This window comes from Phyllostomus hastatus, unplaced genomic scaffold (assembly GCF_019186645.2).
Source record: "Phyllostomus hastatus isolate PE091 unplaced genomic scaffold, TTU_PhHast_1.1 phas_scaffold_216, whole genome shotgun sequence".
NCBI classification, from domain to species: Eukaryota; Metazoa; Chordata; class Mammalia; order Chiroptera; family Phyllostomidae; genus Phyllostomus; species Phyllostomus hastatus.
Genome location: NW_025334018.1, coordinates 22,078,511 through 22,100,513, shown reverse-complemented (window position 1 = coordinate 22,100,513; position 22,003 = coordinate 22,078,511). Strand labels below are relative to the sequence as shown.

General features: G+C 54.1%; 1 protein-coding gene across 3 annotated transcripts in view; it reads right to left on the bottom strand.

The window, feature by feature from the left end:
- DPYD (dihydropyrimidine dehydrogenase) overlaps nt 1-22,003 on the bottom strand; it is a 461,487-nt gene that overhangs the window by 103,796 nt on the left and 335,688 nt on the right. For all 3 annotated transcript variants that reach the window (XM_045816671.1, XM_045816673.1, XM_045816672.1), the window contains 2 exons: nt 17,408-17,528; nt 16,378-16,497 (listed from right to left, as the gene is read on the bottom strand). In XM_045816671.1, coding sequence (XP_045672627.1) covers nt 16,378-16,497; nt 17,408-17,528 — 241 coding nt within the window. The remainder of the gene's footprint in view (nt 1-16,377; nt 16,498-17,407; nt 17,529-22,003) is intronic.

Genomic DNA, 22,003 nt, shown 5'->3' with positions numbered 1-22,003 from the left:
TACACACCGTAGCACACAGGTAGCAAACAGAAGGCCCGCGGGCCGAACCCGGCCCTCCACCTTGTTCCATCCGGCCCGGCACCTTGTTTCTGCCCGGCGGCAGCGCCCAGCTCTCGCTTGACTGTTCAGGAGCGGTTACATGTACACGGTCCTGACAGGACATCCGGCCTCTGAGGGCCACCGCGAGGCGGACGTGGCCCCGGTGACAGCGAGTCTGACCCCCGCCGCAGCGGGTCGTCGGGTAAGCCCTCGCTCCACCTCCCGCTCACCTGGACTTAGCTGGGGGCTGGGAGGAGAGGAACCGCGGGCAGGGAGATGCGCCTGCGAGGGTACAGCCGGGACTCAGTTGGGACGTAAGCGATCTCTGCCTGCAGCTGGGAGACGGAGGTTCGTCTCAGGCGAGAGGAGGCAGTACGGGCCCTGGGCGTTTGTCTCTGACAGAGCGCAGAGAAGTCACGGGGACGACGATAACCTGGTCTAGTTAAACTCCCCGGGAGCCGGCCCGGCCGGTGCCGAACACTTCAAAGGCGAGCGAGCCACCGAAGTTCTCCCACGAACTCTGCCACGGGTTCCGAGCAACTGCAGTCAGGGAGGCGCCTGCCCCGGACCTGGCATCTGCCCCGTGTGCGCGCTCCCCGAGCCCGACTCGTTCAGCGGGTGCCCACGGCCACGCGCCCGGGGCTCGGTGAGGGGGAGATCTCAGAAACGGCCGCCAGGGCACTTCTCTGCGGGGAGAAGGTGCAGGCCCGCAGGACGGAGGCGTGACCCAACAAAGCCACACGAGTGGCAAGTGCTCTGACAGGAGCCCACAGGGGCACGTGGAAGCCGTTGAGGGGAGCCTATGATTTAGCGACAGGGTTCAGAGGTATGTCTGTGCTGTGGACGAACAAGGGGTCCCAGGGAAGGTCACCCCACAGGTGACCCGACCAGGCAGGTCAGGACAGGTGGTCACATCCCAGCCGCATAGCATTTTTAGTCAAAGGTTTACCTTCGCCTGAAGCCGGCGCTGTCCATCGTTCTTGTGCATCTAGGGACCCCCGCCTCTGAGATACGCAGAACCCCCCTCCAGCGAGCACAGGGTCTTAAGACCTGTCCTGTCGCCCTGTCCCCACCTTGCCTTCTCCCGCCCTCTTGGACTCCTTTCCCGCCCTAATTCCGAACACAGAGCTGTCCTTCTCTGCAGCGCCGAAGATCCTGCTTCCCAGCGACTGTCCTCGGCTTGGCCCAGAAGCATTCTTGTTAAGAAACCCCTACAGGTCTGGGCGGTTCTGAGGTGACAGCACGCTGAAGAGCATCACGGCCGTGCGACGCTGTCGAGGGCATTGGGAGGCTCCCTGGTCCGGGGCACCGGGAGTCTGGGAGCCGGGGGACGGGCACTGAGCCGAGACCGGGGTGGAGGAGGGATGAGTCTGTGACTCTGAAAATGACAGACCCTGGGTGGACTGCAGAGAACGGGCAGGAGTGGGAGAGGCAGTTATTGTTTCAACACTCCCACTCAAAGACTACCTGGGCGTGGGAGGCTGGGAGACAGAGGCCAGCTCGGGAAAACAGGAAGCCAGCCAGGGTTTCAGGCTTTCGAGATCAATCGGACATGGCGATGTTCATCCTGGCCTACCCTCACCATCTGAGGAAAAGGTAATAAAAATCAAAGAGACTGTCATTTTAACTTCAATATTTTCAAGAAATCTGCACACTCTGCATACTTTGCTGAGGCTGTATTTGGGAAGCCCTGCGAAGCTTCAATTTTATTGACGCAAGTTAAAAATAATGCAGGGAGCAAATTGCTAGGGCATAAATACTGTGCGTGAAAACGGGCCATCCACGAAGCCTGACAACCCCGTGGGCCTGCACGGTGGGACCTGCAAACTCAGTGGACAACTGCAGCCACACAAGCCCCGGCTGGGTGGCTCAGTCCGTTGGATCACCATCCCACGCACCAAACGGTTGAGATTCATTTCCCGGTCAGCGCGCATAGCCAGGCTGCCGGTGTGATCCCCGGTCGGGGCGCATTGGTGGGCAACCGATCCGAACGAAATGGTCTCGAAATGAAAGTTCTCAGTTGGGCAGCCGTGGTGGGTCGTCACATCCCAGGCCCGCCCTGAGGGAGCCCCGCCCACTCTCCTTCCGCATCCAGGGTCACAGGCCTTGGACATGCCCGGGTGGTCTTCCTCCCGGGACCAGCTCGGGGCGCACGCCCAGGCTCCCGGGCAGAGACCAGGGCGCCCCCACTGTTCCCTCGCCGCCCGCGCACCACGTCTACGCGCTGCAAACGTTCCCTGCCAGCAACCGGGGACCCACCAATGGGAGAGAAGTACCTCTTCCTCCATCTGGCGGCTTAGCCAATCCTAGAGGGCTCCCTGCTCCGCTTTGTCCCGCCCCCTTAATCTAGAGCTCGCGGACTTCCTGCACCTTCCGTGCGCCTCCAGCTTTGATCCTTAAGGCATCAGAGAAACCGCAAAACTCCCAATCCCTTGAGATCTTGCTTCTGGCCAAGTCCTCAAAAATTTGGCTCAGTGAACTCCTATAAAACTTTTCCATATGTTTGGACGCTCCTTTGTCAATATACAGCTTTCAACTTATTACCCGCTGCTTCGTCCTTCGCCGCCCCCCACAGTAGTGGTTCTCATGCCCCCACTTGCTGTGCCCCGGGTCACAGCATGTTCCGAGGGCAGGACTCCCACACTCGCCAGGGACCTCAGGCACGCTCCCTTGCGGAGCGCCACCCACTGCCCTCCCTCTGAGGTTTACGTGTATCACTAACTAGAGCTTCCTGCGGGCTTCTAGCACAATATCCCTTTTCAAGAGCAAACCAGTACCTTGAAATAGCTGTGGCCTCTCTTTGAGAAGGTATTGCTTTCTGCAGTGCGAACATAGGGCAACAGGTTTTGTCAAAGGCAAACAAGCACATTTTTGTCTTTAAAAACCCAAGTTCTGACCACCTATCAAGGATCTCCATTTGATTTTGTAGGAGGGTGCAGCCAGGGGGCCCCCTCAAAAGAAGGATTTGTAATTGGGGCCAGAACTCAACGTGTCCAGGAAATACTAGAAAGATATGTGAAGGGACACATGGAGCAGGGCCATTGAGAGCTGTTTTGCATAGCAACAGCTTTGCAGCTAACCTCTCGTGTGGTCATATAACACATCTGTAACCTTTAACTGGTTGCACGGATATGCTAAACAGCTGTGGCTGTGCTCTGAGCCAGCGGAACAGAAGTAACTTCTCCACCAAGATGTAACTGGGAGGCAACTCCCCCTAGTTACAGCGCCTGTGTGAGAGCTTGGAGGTGATTGGCTCCACGCCATGGGGCCACCCCTGCCCAGACTCAGGATGGCAGCCCAGTGAAGCTGGAAGGGTACTGGAGTGCTGGCAAGTGTAGCCCATTGTGGGAGGAGTCGGAAATGGGGCTGCAGAGGAAGATTGGCGTGGGGATTTAAACCCAGATACGGCAGCCATTGATGAGGGAGTCATGTGGCTGTAGCAGTGGAGAGAGAACCATGGGGCTGCAGCCATGTAAGGAGAACCACGCACCTTTGGCAGAGTTGGGACCCCTGCAGTCTTGGTGAGGGAGAAGCATGTGGCTTTGGCCAGAGTGGGGACTCTCTTCCACCCCCAGCAGCCATGAGAAGAACCACCATGCAGCTTTAGCAGAGAACCACCACTCGGCTTTAGCAGAGATCCCGGCGACACAGCTGATGGTGCCGGGAACCGAGGGAGGCCCTACCAGCTGAGTACGGATTACTGGGAAGAACCAGGGGCTGCCTGAGCCACGGACTTCTGTTTCTTTTCCTGAGATACGGTACCCCAGACTGGGCAAAGTGGGGAAGGAAGGACTGTGTGTGTTCGTGGGTGTTTTAAGGGACTTTGGGATTTTGATGAAGACATTAAGTCATTACTCTTAAGTCTGTGTAACTTGAATAAATAATTTCTTTCCTTTTCACCAATCCCTAACATGGATAGCTATAATTCTGTGGCTTAGGAAAAGGTGAACCTAGTACAGGGGAACCCCAGGAGAAATGGGGGTCAATTCGGTAGCATTGTGGGACCCTCTTCCCTGGTGGTCAATCAGGGAGGATCATGGGAGACCACATGCGCAGTTGCTTTAAAGTAATACAACTACTTGCACATGCGCAGTAAAGCGCCCCCAAGCTAGCCAGGAAGGATCCGCCCTGTAAGAATAGAGTCCCTCCAGCCCATGAGGTCCATCTCTGCTTGGAGTTGGCCTGCTCCCACATTCTCTGCTATAAACTCTGGGTGTTCGGTTCAGTTCTTTGTCCCGATCACTAAGAACCTGGCTACCTGTGCCCACCTGTGACAATTTGACAATCACTTAAGCCCAGGAAAACCCAACTCCCAGTCAAGTCTATTGTTGCTCTACCTTTTCATCAGCTTCCCCTGCATTTTAAAATTATTTCCTGGCTAAATTAGTAAAAACAAGCAAAAACATGGCAGAGAGCCTGTGCAGAGAAGCTTATTTTTTGAGAGGGCTACTTTTAGGTAGGAGTATATTCCATTGCTTCTGGGTGGGATCTTTATTTACACAACAATTAATCAGCAACGGTACGTCTTTCATCCAGAGTGAATGATCAACAGCCCCTTCTAAATACGGGAAGGAGCTCATTTCCACCTGAATTCTCCTGACAAATAGTAACTAAAATAGATAACCTTAATAAGCCACTAATGAGATCATTAGAACTAGTTTTGTCTGTACTTAAAGCCCAGATTTAAGGTTTTGTTAATGATTAAAACTACTGGAAAACTTTCATTCAGTCCCCTGAGTTATTTTTAAACCTTCATATACTATAATTACACATATTCCGTCATAAGACGTTTCGTGGTGCTGAACACAGCGGAACTTTGAGAACAAGGATGCTACCGACCTCGGCTGTTTAAAAGGTTGTCTTTAAAAGATTAATGACAGTGATATTTACCCATTTCGAGACTGTTTTGGACTGAGGAAAAGAGACTTCACCACGAGCTCTCTCTCAGACCAGCCTGTGCGAATGGTTTCTCTGGAATATGTAGCGGGCAGCACCCAAGCTTTCCGATTACGAGGGGTCTCTGAGGTCGGAGAAGGGGCATGCGGTCTACCTCGGGTCTTTATTTTCGGTTGTGTTCACAGAAACCAAGTGTCCTTTCCTTATCACTTTCAGAGCAGAGTGGCAACCGCTGTAACATTGTATTTGAGCTGAAATTCCAACCCGGAAGTCACTGAGACTGAGAAATAAGGGCGTTGTGCATGTGTTCCCACAAAGTCAGAGAGACAGACGTGTGGAGTAGTTCCTTTTGTTAAGTACAAAGCAGGCATTTCAAAAAGAATCTCGGTGATGGCTGTATTTTAAATTCATGACGCACATTTTTCAGAGTTAAATTCAGTCTTGAGGCAAATTAGCTAATGGTCTCCCGTCAAGAGACGAGTTTTAGAAATGAAAATTTCTAACCTGCTCGAGCCTTTTTCAAAATACGGTTTGTTACGCTCAGCAAGGCCGGGGGTAAAACATTAGTTCTGACCCCTAAAGTCCTGGCAACAAAGTGACACAGAGAATCAACACAGAAATGTATAAACTACTGCTAATGAGGCAACGCTGATATTCATCTTTATTCAAACTCAAGACACCACCTGTTAATCCAGTCCGATCGCCTCCACACGGACTGTGAAGTGGCAGTTAAGCATTCCAGGTGCAAGTCCTGGCTTCTGTGGGTTTACCAGTCACGGCTTTCAAAGTGTCAAAGAAGCTGAGGGAGGGGGAAAAGCTATTCATCCACTGCAAGGGCTTTTGCATTAATTCTGGGATACAGACACTGTCATCCTGTGATTAAATTCCCGCTCCAGTTTCCTGGAGGATGTCTGTGTTTATCGCTTTTCTGTGAGCCGTGCGCCCAGCCCTCTGAGCGCGGCTCTCTTTCCTGCTCGGGCCGGCAGCGCGGCCGTTAGCGCTGGGCTTGTGTGAAATCCGTCATCTGCCTCGTTTGAAACGCTGCAGCCCCCACGCCCCTTGCAGTCTGCACCGTTCAGGAACAAGACTGCTTAGTAATAACATTCCGCGGGGAAGACAATGTCGGACGGAACGCATCTACACCAACGAGCTCACCAGCCACCTTCTCAATGTCCCCACTGAATGCAAGGGGTAAAGTTAGGGGAAAGACCTCCTTTGAAGGAAGTACGAGGCTCTAGCTTACTGCCCTCGCAGCCTGTGAGTTACGGTCTGATGTCCATTTTGTTCTCAGGAGACTGTACACGCCATGGAGTTAAGGGACACTTTACTTTACTTTAGAAGCTTATACTTCAAATAACAGTAAAGTGAAATAAAGTTTACTTTAAAATACGTAAAATGAACGTTAGCTCAGATACACATGCCTAAGGAGCTTGGAACCACAGGAGCCTCGATGTCCACACAGCCACCACACTCCTCCCTCCCCGCCTCCTGCCTTAGGGTGCGCCTGCCACACACACGCGGGCGCGCACACACACACACACACACACACACACACACACCAGCCATCGTGACCTTCATTTAAAAAGAGAAGTCAGGTTGTGTAACCGGCCTTCAGAGTAGAATAAAATCCCACACCCAGGCAGGGCTGCCACGGCCTCTTTGCTCCTCTATCTCACGGCCAGCCTCTCGCCTTTCTGTGGCCCTGACTTCATTACATGCCCTCCTATTCCTCCTCCTCCTCGAGTTCCCGAGTACTGGGCCATCCTGGCCCTGCCCTTCCCCGACCACACTTTCTGACCTTGCGGAGACCACACGGCATCCCTCGCCCGTCTCCGGTCTTCTCTCCGTAGAATTCATCACCACGTCACATTCCATATCTCTCTGTGTAACCCCGCCTCCTCTGCTCGAATGGAGCCCCCCACGGGGGCGGCACAGGCTCCCTCCCCCTTGTTCGGGGCTAGCCTCCTGGGCGATGGACAACAGCAAGGCAAACCACTGAGTATGGCTTAGACTTTTACTTAAGCTTGATACTCTGGGTCATATTGATTCCTATTTATTATAAGCTACTTTTAGTTTCCTAAGATTTTTAGACAAAAATATTGGAATTTTAGAATGCCCTTTAGGATCCCCTTTGAGATAATTAACTTTTTAAAATGGGGACTACATCCCCATAGGATGCTGTGTAGGTATGGAGATAAGAGTCAGCCATCCTTGCATTCCTGGGATAGCCTTTGGTCAAGATTTATTGTTATTTTAACATATTATTACATTTAATTTCCTAGCAATTAATACCCACTTAGATTCATAAATGAAACTGATCCAAAATGTTTCTTTAGCACTTCTCAAAAATTCAGCTTTTAGGATGCTAACTTCATTATGACTTTCCCATTACGGGAAAATCCCGGGACTGCTGCTGCAGCACTGGCAAAGAGAAAGCACCTCGCCCACGTGACTCGTCGTCTACACACGCCACTCAAATTCACCACGGCGAACCCGCTGAAGCGCCCTTCTCCTTCCCATCGCGTGGGTGAGGAAACGCGGGCAGACGAACGTTAGGTTTCCAGGGTCTCGATGTATCAACGTAAAGGTCCACGCTGTTGGCCCCCACGCTGCCCGCCATGGTTTCCGTAAGTAATATTTTCTGATGGTGGTACAAGACCACCATTCCTTAGGTCGGGTCCCAATTCTGAAGATTCACTCACCCCACAACGTTTACTGAGCGCCTGCTGGATGCCGGCCAGTGCCCAGCAGCTAGGGGTCAGGGAGGGAAACAGCAAAACATACTTGCCCCTGGGGAGCTGACGCTTTCCTGAGCTGTCGTGGCCGTACACATAGGGAGGAGGTAAATGGCCTGTGGTGTGTGACTCAAGCAGTGCTTGGAGCAAGCTCACAGCTTTCTGTGTTTTAATTCTTAGAAAGCTCCAAAGTCAATTATACGTCTACTCTCTTTCCAAAAAATCTGGACAAACAGGAGCAAATTAAATCCAAAACAAATAAAAGAAAGAAAATAATAGAAGTAACAAGTGGAAAAAAAAATGAACACTCACTAAAGAAAAATCCAGAAAGCCAAAAGTTGGTTCTTTGAAAAGATCAATAAAATTAATAACTTCTAACTAGACTGATCAAGACAGAGAGAGAATACACAAATTACCAAAAGCTAGAATGAGACACAGTAATAACTACAGGTCCTAAGGCATTAGAGAGAGAGAATGGTGAGTAAAATATATAGTGTATGCACTTTAAAAAATTGCATTACTCTAAATAACAGTTGTCCTTGAGCTTACTAAGGCTGTTTAAAACTCTGTGTTTTAATTATCTAGGTCAAGAATGAAACCCAAATAATCCCCACCCACCTACTTTAGTTATTTCTCATAAATTGTTTTTTGTTAAAATACTCTGGGATTTAGATCTGTTATCTCCTGCACACGATATTTGTGTGTACACGTACACTATGCATTTTACTTACTCATCCAACGTACACCTGCCATTAAAACCAAGGTTTAGGGCACTGGAAAGGCTAAGGCAAAGTGGTAGTTCAACTCCTCAAACTATTACTGTTGGCCCAATTCATTCCTGCTGAGGGCGGTGAGGAACCTCACTCCAGTCCCACTCTCCTTGCCCCGTGTGGCCTCCCCCGCCCCTCCGGAGGGAGGGAGGCAGGGAGCCCTGTGACCGAGGGCCTGACTCAAGGGCTGTACTACTGCCGCCCCCCCCCCGCCCAGGGTGGGGACTCTCCCTGTGTCATTAGCGGTCAGCCCCAGGTGCCTTCCCCCTCACTGCTGCGCCGGCCCCAGAGGTGTGAGGGCCTGGCGGGGAGGAAATACTGAACGTGAAACTGGAATCTGGGCCTACCGGGAACTCCTCCGTTCTCTGCCAGGCTCCTCTGACTGACCCCGTGCACTGCCCCGCTGTCCTGTCTGAGACGGTGACGCGGGGACGGCGTGTACCATCGTCCCGAATCCAACAGTCCCGGCGCGGCCTGTGCCCAGGTCCTGCTGCAGCAGGTGCGCGTGAGCCGTGAGTATTTAAATGCAAGCTCGAGCGGCGACACGATGCTCTCTCGTTTTACTGTTATTAATTTCAAGCTTGAAACAGTCTTTATGGAGGAAACACAGACACACAGACGAAAGAAGTTTAATAATTCACCAGCACCGCGGCGAAGGTAAGTTTCCTTCACAGGCTTGTCAGAGTCGTCTGGTTTCCAGAGTCTGTCGGGTATTTCCTCAGGCGCTGGGACAGACGCCGTTGATTTTCCTCGTTCTGAACACACAAAAATACACCAATATCTGCCGAGAGCCAGCCCAGCCCTGGGGTCTGACACAGTCACAGAGGGAGCCGCACGTCCGCACAGCAGACACGGCGGGGGAAAGTACAGGGCACTCCTCTGCTTAATCATCGTGTTACTGCCCGTGCTCAGGGTCTATGTGACCTACCATGGGGCTGGGACAGATGGCAGTTCCACAGAAGAAATACAGTTCTTTGGAAGTAAGCAAGAAAATGACAGCGTATTGGAGAGCGACTCCCCACCAGAGTGTCCTCCTAGGTGGGTTAGAGAGTTCAGAGAATGGGAATGGGAAGATTATTATACACTCCTTTTCTATGAATGCTTAAGCGATCGGGACCCCCATGGTGTTTATTGCCTAAAAAGTCAGACATCAAAGATAAAAACAAATAATAAAAATACATCAGCACCAAGGTAGATGGCAGGCAGCCGAATGGACTGAGCAAAACAAAGGTTGTTACTGGCACAGGATGACAGGGCTCTGGCCCTGGAGTGAGAAGTGAGAGACGGATACTAACCACACTGACCACGAAGGCCGTCTGCATGGCCTTGTCCAGTGAGCTAAAACAGCCCTGTGCCCAGCTACGTGCCCCACTTGCAGCTTTAGAATATATAGATCAAACTTAAGTCAAGCTTTAAGAAATTAAGGTGTTATATAGTGTGGTAAAATGTGTTACTGATTAGTTGCAAAGATTAGGAGCTAAAGCTTGCTCAATAATATGCAATAGAGAGCTGCTTCCTATTTTCTATAGAATAAGGATAAAGCAAATATGTCTTAAAAACCTCATTTTTTTATTGCTTTCACATATGCCACATGTACCCACCCGACTGTATAAAAACAAACTCAAGAGCCCTGGCAGAGATGCCTGGCCACTGAGCTTGAGACTGCACCTCTCGTGTCTTTCCTTCGCCGACGCCGTCCATCCACTGGGCATCCCCGGACCTGCTGGAGCTGGACTCCGGCAAATATCCTCATGCCCACGCATTAGCTGGCTCTCAAGCACTACCTGATTTTATCGCCTGTACCTGCTTGCTGGGCCCCGGCTGTTCCGGAACACCCCGGGAAAGAACGTGCACCCTGCCCTGTGTGCGCACCCTTGGCCCCCGGCAGCCCTTGGAGAGCGGGAGGGGTCCGTGAGCAGGGCCCCCGAGGGTCCCAGGGGAGAGCGCCCGCATCTCACATACCGCTCTTCCGCCGAAATGTCAGGCCGAGGCGAGGCTGCGCCCCAGACTCAGCACCTGGCATTTTCCTCCTGTCGGCTTTGTTGCCTGGAAGCAAACACGGACGCCGAGGATTTGTGCAGGGCAGGACGCCGGTGGGCTCCCTGTCAATCAGATGAGGGCTCTGATGCCCCGCACAGACCAGTGAGGGCCCGACAGGGAGAGGTGGGGACGACGGGCGGGGGCACCCTTTGTCGGTCTCCCCAGGAACAGAGTCCATGAGCACGCCTTAAATGGGACCAGCCCCACTGCGGAGCCTCCCTCAAACACACCCATCCTCAGGATGAAAAGTGTGCTGCGGCGTCTTTGGTTCACACGCCTGCTTTTGACTGCTCTGTAGACAAATACAGCACGGAACGAGGTCTTTGCTGATTTGACCGGCTGACTTACGATAGCCTAAGAATGTCGTTCCATACGGGAATGATAGGCTGTATGATTTTTGCATTATTTTGGTGCACCCACACAGAAGGGACGAGGGAGTACAAGGCAGAAGCTTCTCCTTTTAATTGTTCTTTTTGGGGTGGTTTATCATTGTTTTTATTCATTTATATGTTATCTCTATGAAGTTGTTTTAGACGTTTCAGTATCAAAATGTAAGCTTTTATTGATAAAGACTGTTATAATAGATAGCTGCAATTTTGTGACAGATAGTAGGCGTGTTTTTCTAAAATAATTTTATGCATCAGTAATCATATGACTGACACACAAAACACCAGCCCATGAAGAGCTACTTTCTATCAAAAAAAAAAAATCCAATGCCACATTTTATATCATTGTAATGTATGGTGTAAGAACTTAAAGAAGTCCTGCCAAAATCTTCAACTGCTGGGATGTGAGAGAAGTTATTCAAAGGAAAATGTAACGGCAACTTCTGGGCTTCCAACCTGGTTCGTCATCGTCCCCACGTTACACAGAAAGTCACTAACAAACACATCCTGACGAGTTTCCGTTTCTGATCGGAGCAGGCCACACTGGGCCTGTGTGTCCACGCAGCCGCCTGTGCTGATGCGCCCCCAGCCTCGGCACTGGCCCCAGGTTCCAGCCCGAGCCCCTGGTTTACAGTAAACGATGACGGACGGACGGAGATGTGACTTGGGGTGGCGGGCACGCAGCACAGGGTGCAGGTGATGTGCTGTGGAATCGTGCACCTGGGACCCCTATCATTTTGTTACCAGTGTCACCCCCACAAGTCAATAAAGAGAGGGAACACCCGCCCCGGAAATGGCCGCGTGGAGTTGATGCTGAAGGTCCTTTTCTAACCCGCTGTCTTGGCCCCCGAGGTCCCTGCGCCCCAGACCCTCTCTCCGCACTTCCAGCCCCGCCCGGCACCGCGCCGCCCACCTTGCCCGCTCTCCCTCCTTCCGCGGGCGCGCCCCGGGCTGACTTCACGGTGGCACGGCCTCCGGGAGGCTCAGAACCCAACGGCTCGGTGCTCATTCAGTGGGTAAGGGCCCACACAGCTACCTCCAAATCATTCACTATTTATTTGTAAAACGTAAGAGCATTTTTTAAAATGCCTTCACCGTGTGTTGAGATACACACAGTCACTTCTTAAGCCTTCTGGAATACCCTGTATGTGATTAGCACACTTGGGTTCCTGAAGCGGACGTCCAGTCTTGGAGGTCATCACTGATGAATTATTCGGAAATCAGTACTGAACTTGGTAAGTGTTGATGCTGAATAAAATATATTCTATTGTTGTTTTAACTAAGTTGATAAAGAACCAATAATTTCACACAAGGATCCAAAACCTGAAACTGAGAACAAGTATGTCCTCCTCTTGGTAAAATAAAACACACTCGGCAAATAAAATAATTCAAAATGAGTTAAGTTTTCAAGCTTGTAGGAAGTTAATTATATTGAGCCTAAAATTTCTTTCATCAGAAAAATTTCTACCATGCAGAGAAATTCCAGAACTCTTCGTCATGGGGAGTGTGCGTTTGCCTCTGACTTATTTCCGTGAGCACGACGCGCCCCAGGCCCACCCACGCTGCCGCAAAGGGCAAGGCTGTCTTCATCTTCACGGCCGAGGAGCAGGGCTCCACTGTGCACACATGCCACACTTCTTCAGTCCCCTCATCCAAAACGGCTGTTCTGGCCGTTTCCAAACCTCGGCTATTGGAAATAACGCTGCTACGAACACAGGGGTGCGTGCATTCTTTTCAATTAGTGTTTGGGACTTCTTTGGGTAGATTCCCAGGAGTGTAATCACTGGGTCAAATGGCAATTCCACTTTTAATTTTTTTGAGGAAACGCCATACTGCTTTCCACAGCGGCTGCACCAGTCTGCACTCCCACCCACAGTGCACGAGGGTCCCCTTTTCTCCACATTCTCGTGAGCTTGTTGTTTGTGGATTTATTGATGGTGGCCATTCTGACAGCTGCGAGGTGGTATCTCCCTGTGCTTTTAATTTGCATTTCTCTGATGATTAGTGACGCTGAACATCTTTTCATGTGTCTTGGCCATTGGCACGTCCTCTTTTCTTTGGAGAAGTGTCTGTTCAGGTCCTTTGCCCATTTTTTAATTGGATTGTTTGTTTATTTGGTGTTCAGTTGTAGGAGTTCTTTATAGATGTTGGAAGCCGCCCCCTTGTTGGCCGTATCGTCGGTGAGTGTGTTCTCCCACTCAGTGGGTCCATGGAGCCCTTTGCCGCGCACAAGCCAGTCTGATGTGGTCCCATTTGTGTGTTTTTTCTTCTGTTTCCCTTGCTGGGGGAGATACATTAGAAAAAAATATTCCTACAGGGAACGTCTGAGATTTTACTGCCTATGTTTTCTTCCAGGATTTTTACAGAGAATATTGTCTCCTTAGAGTCAGTATCAGGGGTGTCCGGCTTTTTGGCGTCTCTGGGCCTCACCGGAAGAAGAATTGTTGTCTTGGGCCACACAGTGAAGACACTGCGACACACAATCACACAAAAACCTCATAATGTGTTAAGTGAGTCTAGGATTTGGTGCTGGGCCACACTCGCAGCCTCCTGGGCCGCACGTGGGCTGCGGGCCGCAGGGTGGACGCCCCCGAGACACGGAGGTACGTGCACAGTGTCTTCGTCAGCCCTCCTGGTTTCGGAAAGATGCTCCTCCTGAACACCCAGCAGGCTTACCCGTGAGGCCACTCTCACAGTGAAATCACCTGTAATTCTGTCCTTCCGCCTTTGATGGACTCACACCGGGAGGCTGTGTATTTCCAGGTATCCCTCCCACGACTGTCCAGGTCCACAAATCACTCCTTTCCGGATCTGGGTCACGGGTCTGGCTCCGTGCCCCTCCCAGTCACCCACGGGGGAGACAGCTGCCACAGTGACAAAGCGGAGGACGGGACCTGGGGTGGGGCACTGCCTCTCCCCGTGATACTCACTTTCAAGGGCAGCAAGCAGACATCACCGCGGGTACTGACTTCCTTCTGCAGCCTGAGCGGCTCCTTTTGTTTGGCGCGGAGACCTCCCTCGGAGACCGCTGGCGGCGGCCGGGTTTGAAGCTGACCGCAAGGAACGACGCGTTTGCGTCACGGCCCAGCCCAGTGTGTGACTGGGAAGGATCTTGGACCGAACAGTGTTTACGCCGCCCGTGGGCAGTGCACGCTCTGACGTGCTTTCTGCCCTGTTTCATGTTCTTGACTCAAAATGCCAGTTCAGGGTCCATCAGACCGACTCTCTGACGCAGTCGTGAGTTTGGGGACCAAAGTGAGGGACAGCCACTGCTTTACTCCGGATCCCAGCTGACCAGCAGGGGCACGGCTGGGCCGACGTCCCTCACCCGAGCTCTCCGGTCCCAGTGCGCCCCCTCTGTGCCAGGCGCTGGCGCCGCTCCGAAGGGAGGTTTCCACGGGGTGACCGAGGCTCGACCGCACGTGCGCTCGCACCCCAAGGGCTCCCTCGCTCTTTCTCCACGGAAGCAAACACGCAGGAACCCCCCTCGGCACAAAACCACGGAGGCTGAGTAAGGAGCTGGAGGACACTGCGAGGCCAAGGGCGCCTCCCGGCCGTGGCAGGCACGGGAGGTCGCTCCGGGGGCTCCCCAGAAACCCCACGGACTCTCTCTCACGGGAGGCCCGACACTCGGGCAACCGTTGTGCGAGCAGACTCCCCGCGCTCAGAGGGAAACCTTTCCGGAGTATCAGCGTGGAGCGGTGGCGGGGGTTTTCGTCTCATAAGAGCGTCCGGCAAGCTTCCTGCGGCACTGGGTCCTGAAGCCGCGTCTGGCGTCCTGACCCCGGGGGTCCGGGCGGAGCAGGGCGGCGCTCAGCCGCCCCTCGGGGGTGTGCGCCCCCCGCAGATTCGCAGCCATCACTGTGTTTCCACAAACCTCGCGCAGCTGGGGACTGGAGGCACTCGCCCCAGAACTGCTCCTGGTCTGAAGTATGTCACTGTCACTTTCTTAAGGCGCTTTTTCAGATCCCATTACCTCCAAGTTAAAGCCAACATCGCTTTAAAGGAGAAAAAACCATGAACTTTGTCCAGATGCAGGAGGGCTGCTTTCCAAACGGACGGTCTAAATGCGCAGGCCCCTTGGAGGAGAACCTGCTGGAAAAGAGGCGCCAGCACTAACAGCTGTCAGGGACGCTTTGCTGTGGACCGGGGAGGTCACCCCAAGCCCGGCTGCGCTGCGCCCCAGGCGGCGGGTGGTCTACCTGCGCGCGCGTCTGGGAACCAGAGCTTTAGGGAAACGCCCCCAGGCCCCGCCCTCATTCCCCGCGCATGCGCGCTCAAGGGCGCGGCCTCTCCTGACGCTGCGCTTCTGGGCCTGCGTCGCACCGAGTGGTGGTGGCGCGAGAGAATATTCAGGAACCGCAGCTTAAATGACCAAACGGGACCCGCGTTACTGACAAGAGAGTTCTACTGCGACGGCTCTCCCGTTAACTCCTACTGCCCAGCGGCCCCCGCGACCCCCTCTGCTCTCCCGCTGCTTGCTCCGGGGCAGGTGGGGAGGGGGGGGGGCCCGCCAGGGGACCGTGCGCGGGCGCCCACTCTGGCCCCGCCCCCCTGCCGGGGGCCACACGCCCGGGCAGGCCCTGGGCTTCCGCCCCACGAGGACGCGGAGGCCCCGTCTGGCGGCTCCTGCTCCATCTGCCTGCCTCCTCCTGACGTCGTGGGGAGGGGCTGGCGTCCAGTTAGAAGCAGAACATAATCTCTTTTTTTCCTTTTTAAAGTCCTGGCTCACAGACCACCTCGTGCTCGAACATGCATGCGATGCCGCGGTGTGCCACCGCCCCCCCCCCCCCCTCCACGCATCGGTGGGGCGCTGCTCTGCTCTGTGTATTCACCCCGTCTCTGTCACCAAGGAGACTAATCCTCACACCAGCACCGCCGAGAACCTCCCGCATTGTGTCTGCAAGGCCAAGCTCATTGTCACGGCCCCAGAGCGCACAGAGCGGGGGACTGAATGGGGGCCCGGGGGGTGACAATGTCTCTCTCCGGTTTCAAGGCGAGTGCTCAGTGACAGGGGATGGTGCGCAGGGCTGTGAGGGCTGCGAGGGTCTCGTCAGCTGAGGCTACAGACGCCGCCTTTCGACGGCCGGCTGCGGCGGCTGTGAAAGCGAGGGTGAGTTTCTGAGGGTAGATTGCACAATTCTAGGAAATGTGGAAACGGATCGAGACCGTGAGGAGGTCAGAGTGCCTCTGCTTTCCTCTTGGAAGGCCCTGGTGTGAGCCTTTGCTCCTCAGTGACCAGACCCTCGGGGCAGGGACAGACTGGAAGGACAGACGCACAGACCGCAGCCCGAGCGACGGCCGGGAAGCCCCAGGTGGGGCCCCTCGCCTTGTGCCGCCAGCGGCCTGAGCCTCACACGGAGCCGGGCCCGTCTGTGCCGGCCACGAGGGACGTGGACCAGCACCAGAACCACCTGGGACCACAAAGCCACGACACCCCCGCTGTGACACGCCCTCCTGGTCTTCCGTGACCCCCACCAAAGCAAGGGGCGAAGACAGGGCCACACCTACCAGACACGCCGCCATAGGTTGTCCGCTTCTGGGTGCCCACTGCCGGCCAGGGCGTGCCGTCGGCTGTGAGTCCCATCAGGCCGGAGACCGTGTTGGTGGCCGTGACGCCGTCGGCACCACCTGCAGACAGCACACAGACGCGGACCTGCCGCTGTCAGAGGGACGCTGGGGAAGCCCACCGGGACCCACGCGGCCCAGGAAAACGCGCACGGCACCTGCTCACGGGGGCATCCCCGCGCGCCGCTGGCTGCGCTGGCTGGAGGGAGGTGAGGATCCGTGGAGGAACGAGCGGACCCATGCACGGAGGACCCGAGCACAAGCGCAACGGTGTGGGGACAGACTGTGGGGGGGGGGGGGGGCGGGGCAGCGGGACCACTGTGACAGCATAGATAAAAGAGTTAAACAAAGAAGTCTTCACTAATTTCACTCCTTCAATTATGCTTACAAGGCCAGACATAAACACATTTTAAATTGCCACCACCTCATTTTTCCAATTATTGTACAGATTTGTGGATGCCAAACGTTTTGTGTTCAGTGATACTTTCCAGGCAATTAACAATATTTTTGCACATCAGGATGCAGTTTCCACTGGATGCGCACAGTGCATGTGACTTGTGAGATCCTGCGTTGACTGTATGATTCATGGATACTACGCACATTTACCGAACACACGTTTGAGGCAGTGTACCAGGCCTGAAAAACATAATGGGAACTCACGAGCAATTTCACGTTGTGGAAGCTGGTATCTTACGTATTTTTTTACTTTCTTAAGGGTTCAAAGGCTGTTGCTGGATGGCTACGTCATTAGGCTCTCTGTTTCAGAGTCATTTGCTGTGATGGGTTTTGATTCGTAAGTGTGTGTGTGTGACATTCATGCTCTTTTGTCCCCCAAGCCAAAGTCTGGGGTCTATTTGTGAGCTTGGGCGGCAACCGCGTGGGTCTGTGAGCGAAGGCACACTTCAAACGCCCCGCAGGTCGGGTCGGCACTTACATAGGAACTGGGCAACTGGTGCAGGTCCGGGACGCTTACCTTCCTTGGCGGCTGTCGCGATGCTGACGATGTCGGTGACATTCGGGGTCAATTTGGCAAAGAAGGGAATGCGAACAGCTTGCCTGACCCAGCGACAGATGTTCCGCACCAGCTCTGGGTCCTGTTGGAGCAGACAGGGGATTCAGAATGCAGGTGAGGGGCTGTGATCGAAACCTATATCCACACCAGCGCACAGCCAGAGCTGTGCCAGGCAGAGCCGCCTTGGCCACCAGCCCGCCCCACAGTGCACGTCTCAGGGCCACACCTGCACTCCCTCGGGGGCTGCGGCGGACACCCTGGAAGGGAGCCGCAAGTCCACAGCACCGCCGGCTCCCTCCTCCACGGGGCCTCTGGAAAACCAAGTCACCAAGAACCAAATGGAAGGCTGTGTTGTCTGCTTAGCAGGAATAAAACATAAACTTCTGGTGGCAAGTTTGGGAAGAGCGACAGAATTTCCAGTAGCCCCCTTGGTTTAAGTGCAACAGAAAGTATTTACGCCGCGGACCCCCAGGGGGCGCTGTGAGACCTGCAGCCTGCTGCGCGCACTGCCGGAAGCCTCGTCTGGCTGATGTGTGTTCGGAAGGGAACCGTGCCCGCCCCGTCGGTCTGACTACGAGACGCACTCTGCGCCAACACAGACTCGCCTCTGTGGCCGTCACCGAGATCGGCGTGGCACTTTCAACATTCGCCTCCGTCAGAGAGCTGACCACAATGGCAGCAATGAAGTGAACTCTCAAACGCTCAGTGTAACAGCAAGGAACAGACATGTTCCAGCTCCCACCCCCCACAGTCTTCCAGGCTTTGGGGTTCCCAGGGGACAGGCGTCGCCGGAGCGCACTCGCCTGTCCCCTCCGTGGAAGGTCACTCGGCCGTGGTGACCTTCTTTGATTTCGACACACACAATAGTCCCCTTTTCATCACTTTCAGTGCGAAACGTGTTCCGACAGGTACTGATAATGCGCTTCGATACATTACCATAAAATATGCAACAGCGATTCACTATTGAATTTGGTAACATTAGCTTAGCAAGCTCAAATGTTTTTTGAATAAAAGAAAAACCCAGAAAATATAGAGCCATATATTTAGAGTATGAAATGGCAGGCAAGTATATCGTTGGTAATTAATATTTTTATAGGTAAGAAAGTTGCTCTTTGCATTTTAACCTTTCCAAGCCCCGTAAGATGAGCTCTCCGACGCCGTGACCTTTAGAAGGGGCCTTTCCACGTGGGCGTCCGGGGTCTCGACCCATCATCCCGTGCTCGTGGGCGAAGACCCAGCGCGGAGGGGGCTTCTGTCGGTCCCTGTTGTCTCCGTTCAGCGAAGCGAACAGTTTTAACTAGAAAGAATCTTTGGCTTTGCTTGTTCTCCTCTTCAGAACAGTAGTTTCCTCATTAGACAAAAAGCACTGCAGGAGCACTGCGCGGGATGCCGTGCAGGGCGTGAGGTGCGTCGAGGATAGTGAAATCCGGAGACCGAGCCGCGCGCATCCCGCCCTCGCGGGAACGGAGATCTGCCCCGGCCGCGCGGCGCTCGTGGAGTACTTGTGACCGCGGCATCGGCGCTACGGAGGCAGCTGCGTCTTTGTGACTCTCATTCTTAAGTTACGAATTCCCACGGGGCTTAGCCTGGAAATGACAGTGACGTTGGAGGCTGTGCACTGCGTGCCCTTTGTGACATCTCTCTTCCAGGTGGAACCTGACAATAATGCGAAGGTCGCCTGCGTTGCCTACTACATGGGCAGGAAGCCCCATAAGAAGTCCTGACACAGATTTAAGATCTTGCTTGGTGCCCGCTGAGCAGATACTAAAAGCCGAATATGTGCTTCTCAGTGGCTTTCAATACCATTGACCACCACGGCCTTATAGCTTACTTTGGACACTTGCCACCCTTTTTATTTTTATTTTTCGGTTGGCTATCGCTAGTAGGAGACTTGCAGCGAATGCCTTGAACCCACTGCCTCACGATCTGGGGTGTGTCCCGAGTGTGTCGCTCTTCGGAGACAGCGGGGACCCTTGTTCCCGGCGTTCACTTGGACCGCCCCGTCCGCCTCTGTCTGGCCGCCCTGGGCTTCTGAGCGCTCCCGGCGCCCAGACGCGTTCTTCCCGCGTGCACACTCAGCCGAACCCGCGGCTGAGCAGTCCTCCAGCCCGGCCGGAACACAGTTCCACTACCGGGGGTTTTCGAGAACGTTTCTGACCAGCGCCACTGTGAAAGTTAGCGACTGTTCTGTCAGTTGCGAAGTTTTCCCTGACACGCGCGCTGGGGAATATTCCGGAACAAGCAGCAACGCGGTCAGGCTGACGACAGGATGAAACGCGTGTGTATCCGCAGGAGAATTCAGGGAGAGGCTGCAGCTCTCCATCCTTCCCTGGTGTCCTCCCACTTTGGGTGCTAATACTCAAGATCTCAAAGAAATGTGCAGCATCTCTGCACCCTGACCTTCCCATTCTTACTGACGGCTTCCCGTGGGGTTGCCTGCCTAACCAGCCGGTTTTTAGACTCTTCCTGAAATGAGCAGAATTCAGACAACCCCTAACTCTCTCCCAAGAGAGAATGTCCTGTCTTCAGGACAGGAGACAACGGTTCTCCTGGCTCTTGACAAATTAACCCTTTAACAACTATCCACGCCGACAAACGTAAATGAAACAAGCAATGCTAGACTGCGTTCCTGTCTCTAGGCATGAAACACGGTGGGCGCTCAGAAACGTTCCCGGTGTCCACGGAGAAAAGCAGGGATGAGAACCGGGCACATTCCAACTCCCTGCGTCACAGGGCCGCACAGAGCCAGCAGAGTGCGGCTATGCCTGGGGTTGAGGAAAACCCAAGCGTACTTCGTGACAGACAAGGTCTAGAAGCATGAAATCCAAGACGTGTTTACAAATCTGGGATCCTTTCAAAGAAAAAATGGTGGATAGTCATCCAAAATAGAACAGCTTAACAGCCCTCAAGTGTCTCACCCACCAAAGCTCACCTGGTCACCAGGGGGCGACTGCCTTGTCCCACAGCTGCTACCAACGCCCATGCTGACCGCGACGAGGAGTCACACCCACAGCCACGGTGCGTGTGCACGTGTGCTCGCGTGTTCCTCTCTAACACCTGCTAACCCGCTTGCCACGCAGGGCGTCGCCAAAGAGCGTGCTGCGGCAGCAGAAGGCGCTTTTCTGCGTGCGTACCTGGACGAGCAGGGAAGCGCCGGAGCCCGTCGAGGAGAGGGTGGGGGCCCCGGGGGCTGATGGTGGTCTTGAGGGGCTCCCTGGGGGGAGAGTGCCAGAGCAGCCTTGACAAACAGGGGAGGAAGGCAGGGAGACACACACTGGGCTCCCGTGACCCCCGCGGTGGGGGGCAGCCCCGTGTCTGTGGGCAGTCAACACCGTCTGGGACCGATTCCCAGGACGGCCAAACCACCAGGACGACCAAACCCTGACGACCACGACGACCACGACGAGCACGACGACCACGACAGGGAAAACTGGACCGTGGAGGGTGGAGCGGACTGTCTGCCCCGCTGGTTCCCGCGGTCCAAACCCAGCTGTGCTTAAAGCCTCGTTTTCCTTCTGGGCCGAGAGAGAACGGTTTTAATTCTGGGGCCTCGTCTGTCTCCAGCCGTCCGTGACGGGGGCTCTGTGACCCACGCCCCCTGCCGCGTCTGCGCCGGAGACGCGGCCCCTGCCGGAGGGCAGCGTCCCCCCCAATTACCGGGGCCTCACATCTCACGGGGAAAACGCAGCAGAGAATGAGACTGGGGGTGTCTTGATAAGCTAAATTGCAAGTGAAATTTTTCACTTTAAAGAAACATTTCCCTTCAATTTACCTGGTAATTTTCACTCTGTACAATTCTCTCAAAATGGCTTTCTTACAAGGTGGCATTTCAGTGACTGCACTGAAAAATTTTACCAGTTATAAAATGTTTCCACCAAGGAGCCGTGAAGCCCTAATTCGCGTGGCCGGGCAGGAAGTGGCTGGCAGTTTATGATGTCCTCTCTCCTGCTGGACAGGCCTGCATCCAGAAGGTCAGTCTGAGCACCTGTTTCGACCTCCTAATTTTCTTCCCCATTATCACGTCCCAAGCCGTCATCTTCCTGAGCAAAACTGCTCCCTGAAGTGAAACGCAGGCACCGCTTGTAAAGTGGAGCTGCAAGCGGCTTCTCCTTCTCTGCACGGGTCGGACTGCACGGTGCTCCGGAGGGACAGGCGGAGCAGGCACCTCTCCTTCTGTGCCGATGAACTGGGACAGAAGCAGGTTCGTGGCGCCAGGGGGCGGCGCCCTCCAGGTAGAAGCATTAGTCAGTGCCGAGACTGTGCCTGAGTGGGAGGTTTCACATTAACTTGCGTGGGAGCATGGGTCCCCCGCCTGGGTTTCCCGACGAGAGTTCTCACAACATGCCCTGGCCGATGCGGCTCAGTGGGCTGGGCGTCATTCTGCAAACCGGAAGGTCGTGGGTTCAAATTCTGATCAGGGCTCAAGCCTGCATGGCCCATTTGGTCCCCATTCGCAGGGCGTGCCAGGAGGCAACTGATCAGAGTTTCTCTCCCTCTTTTTCCCTCCCACCCCCTCTCTCTGAAATCAGCAACATACAAATACATAAATTAATTAAA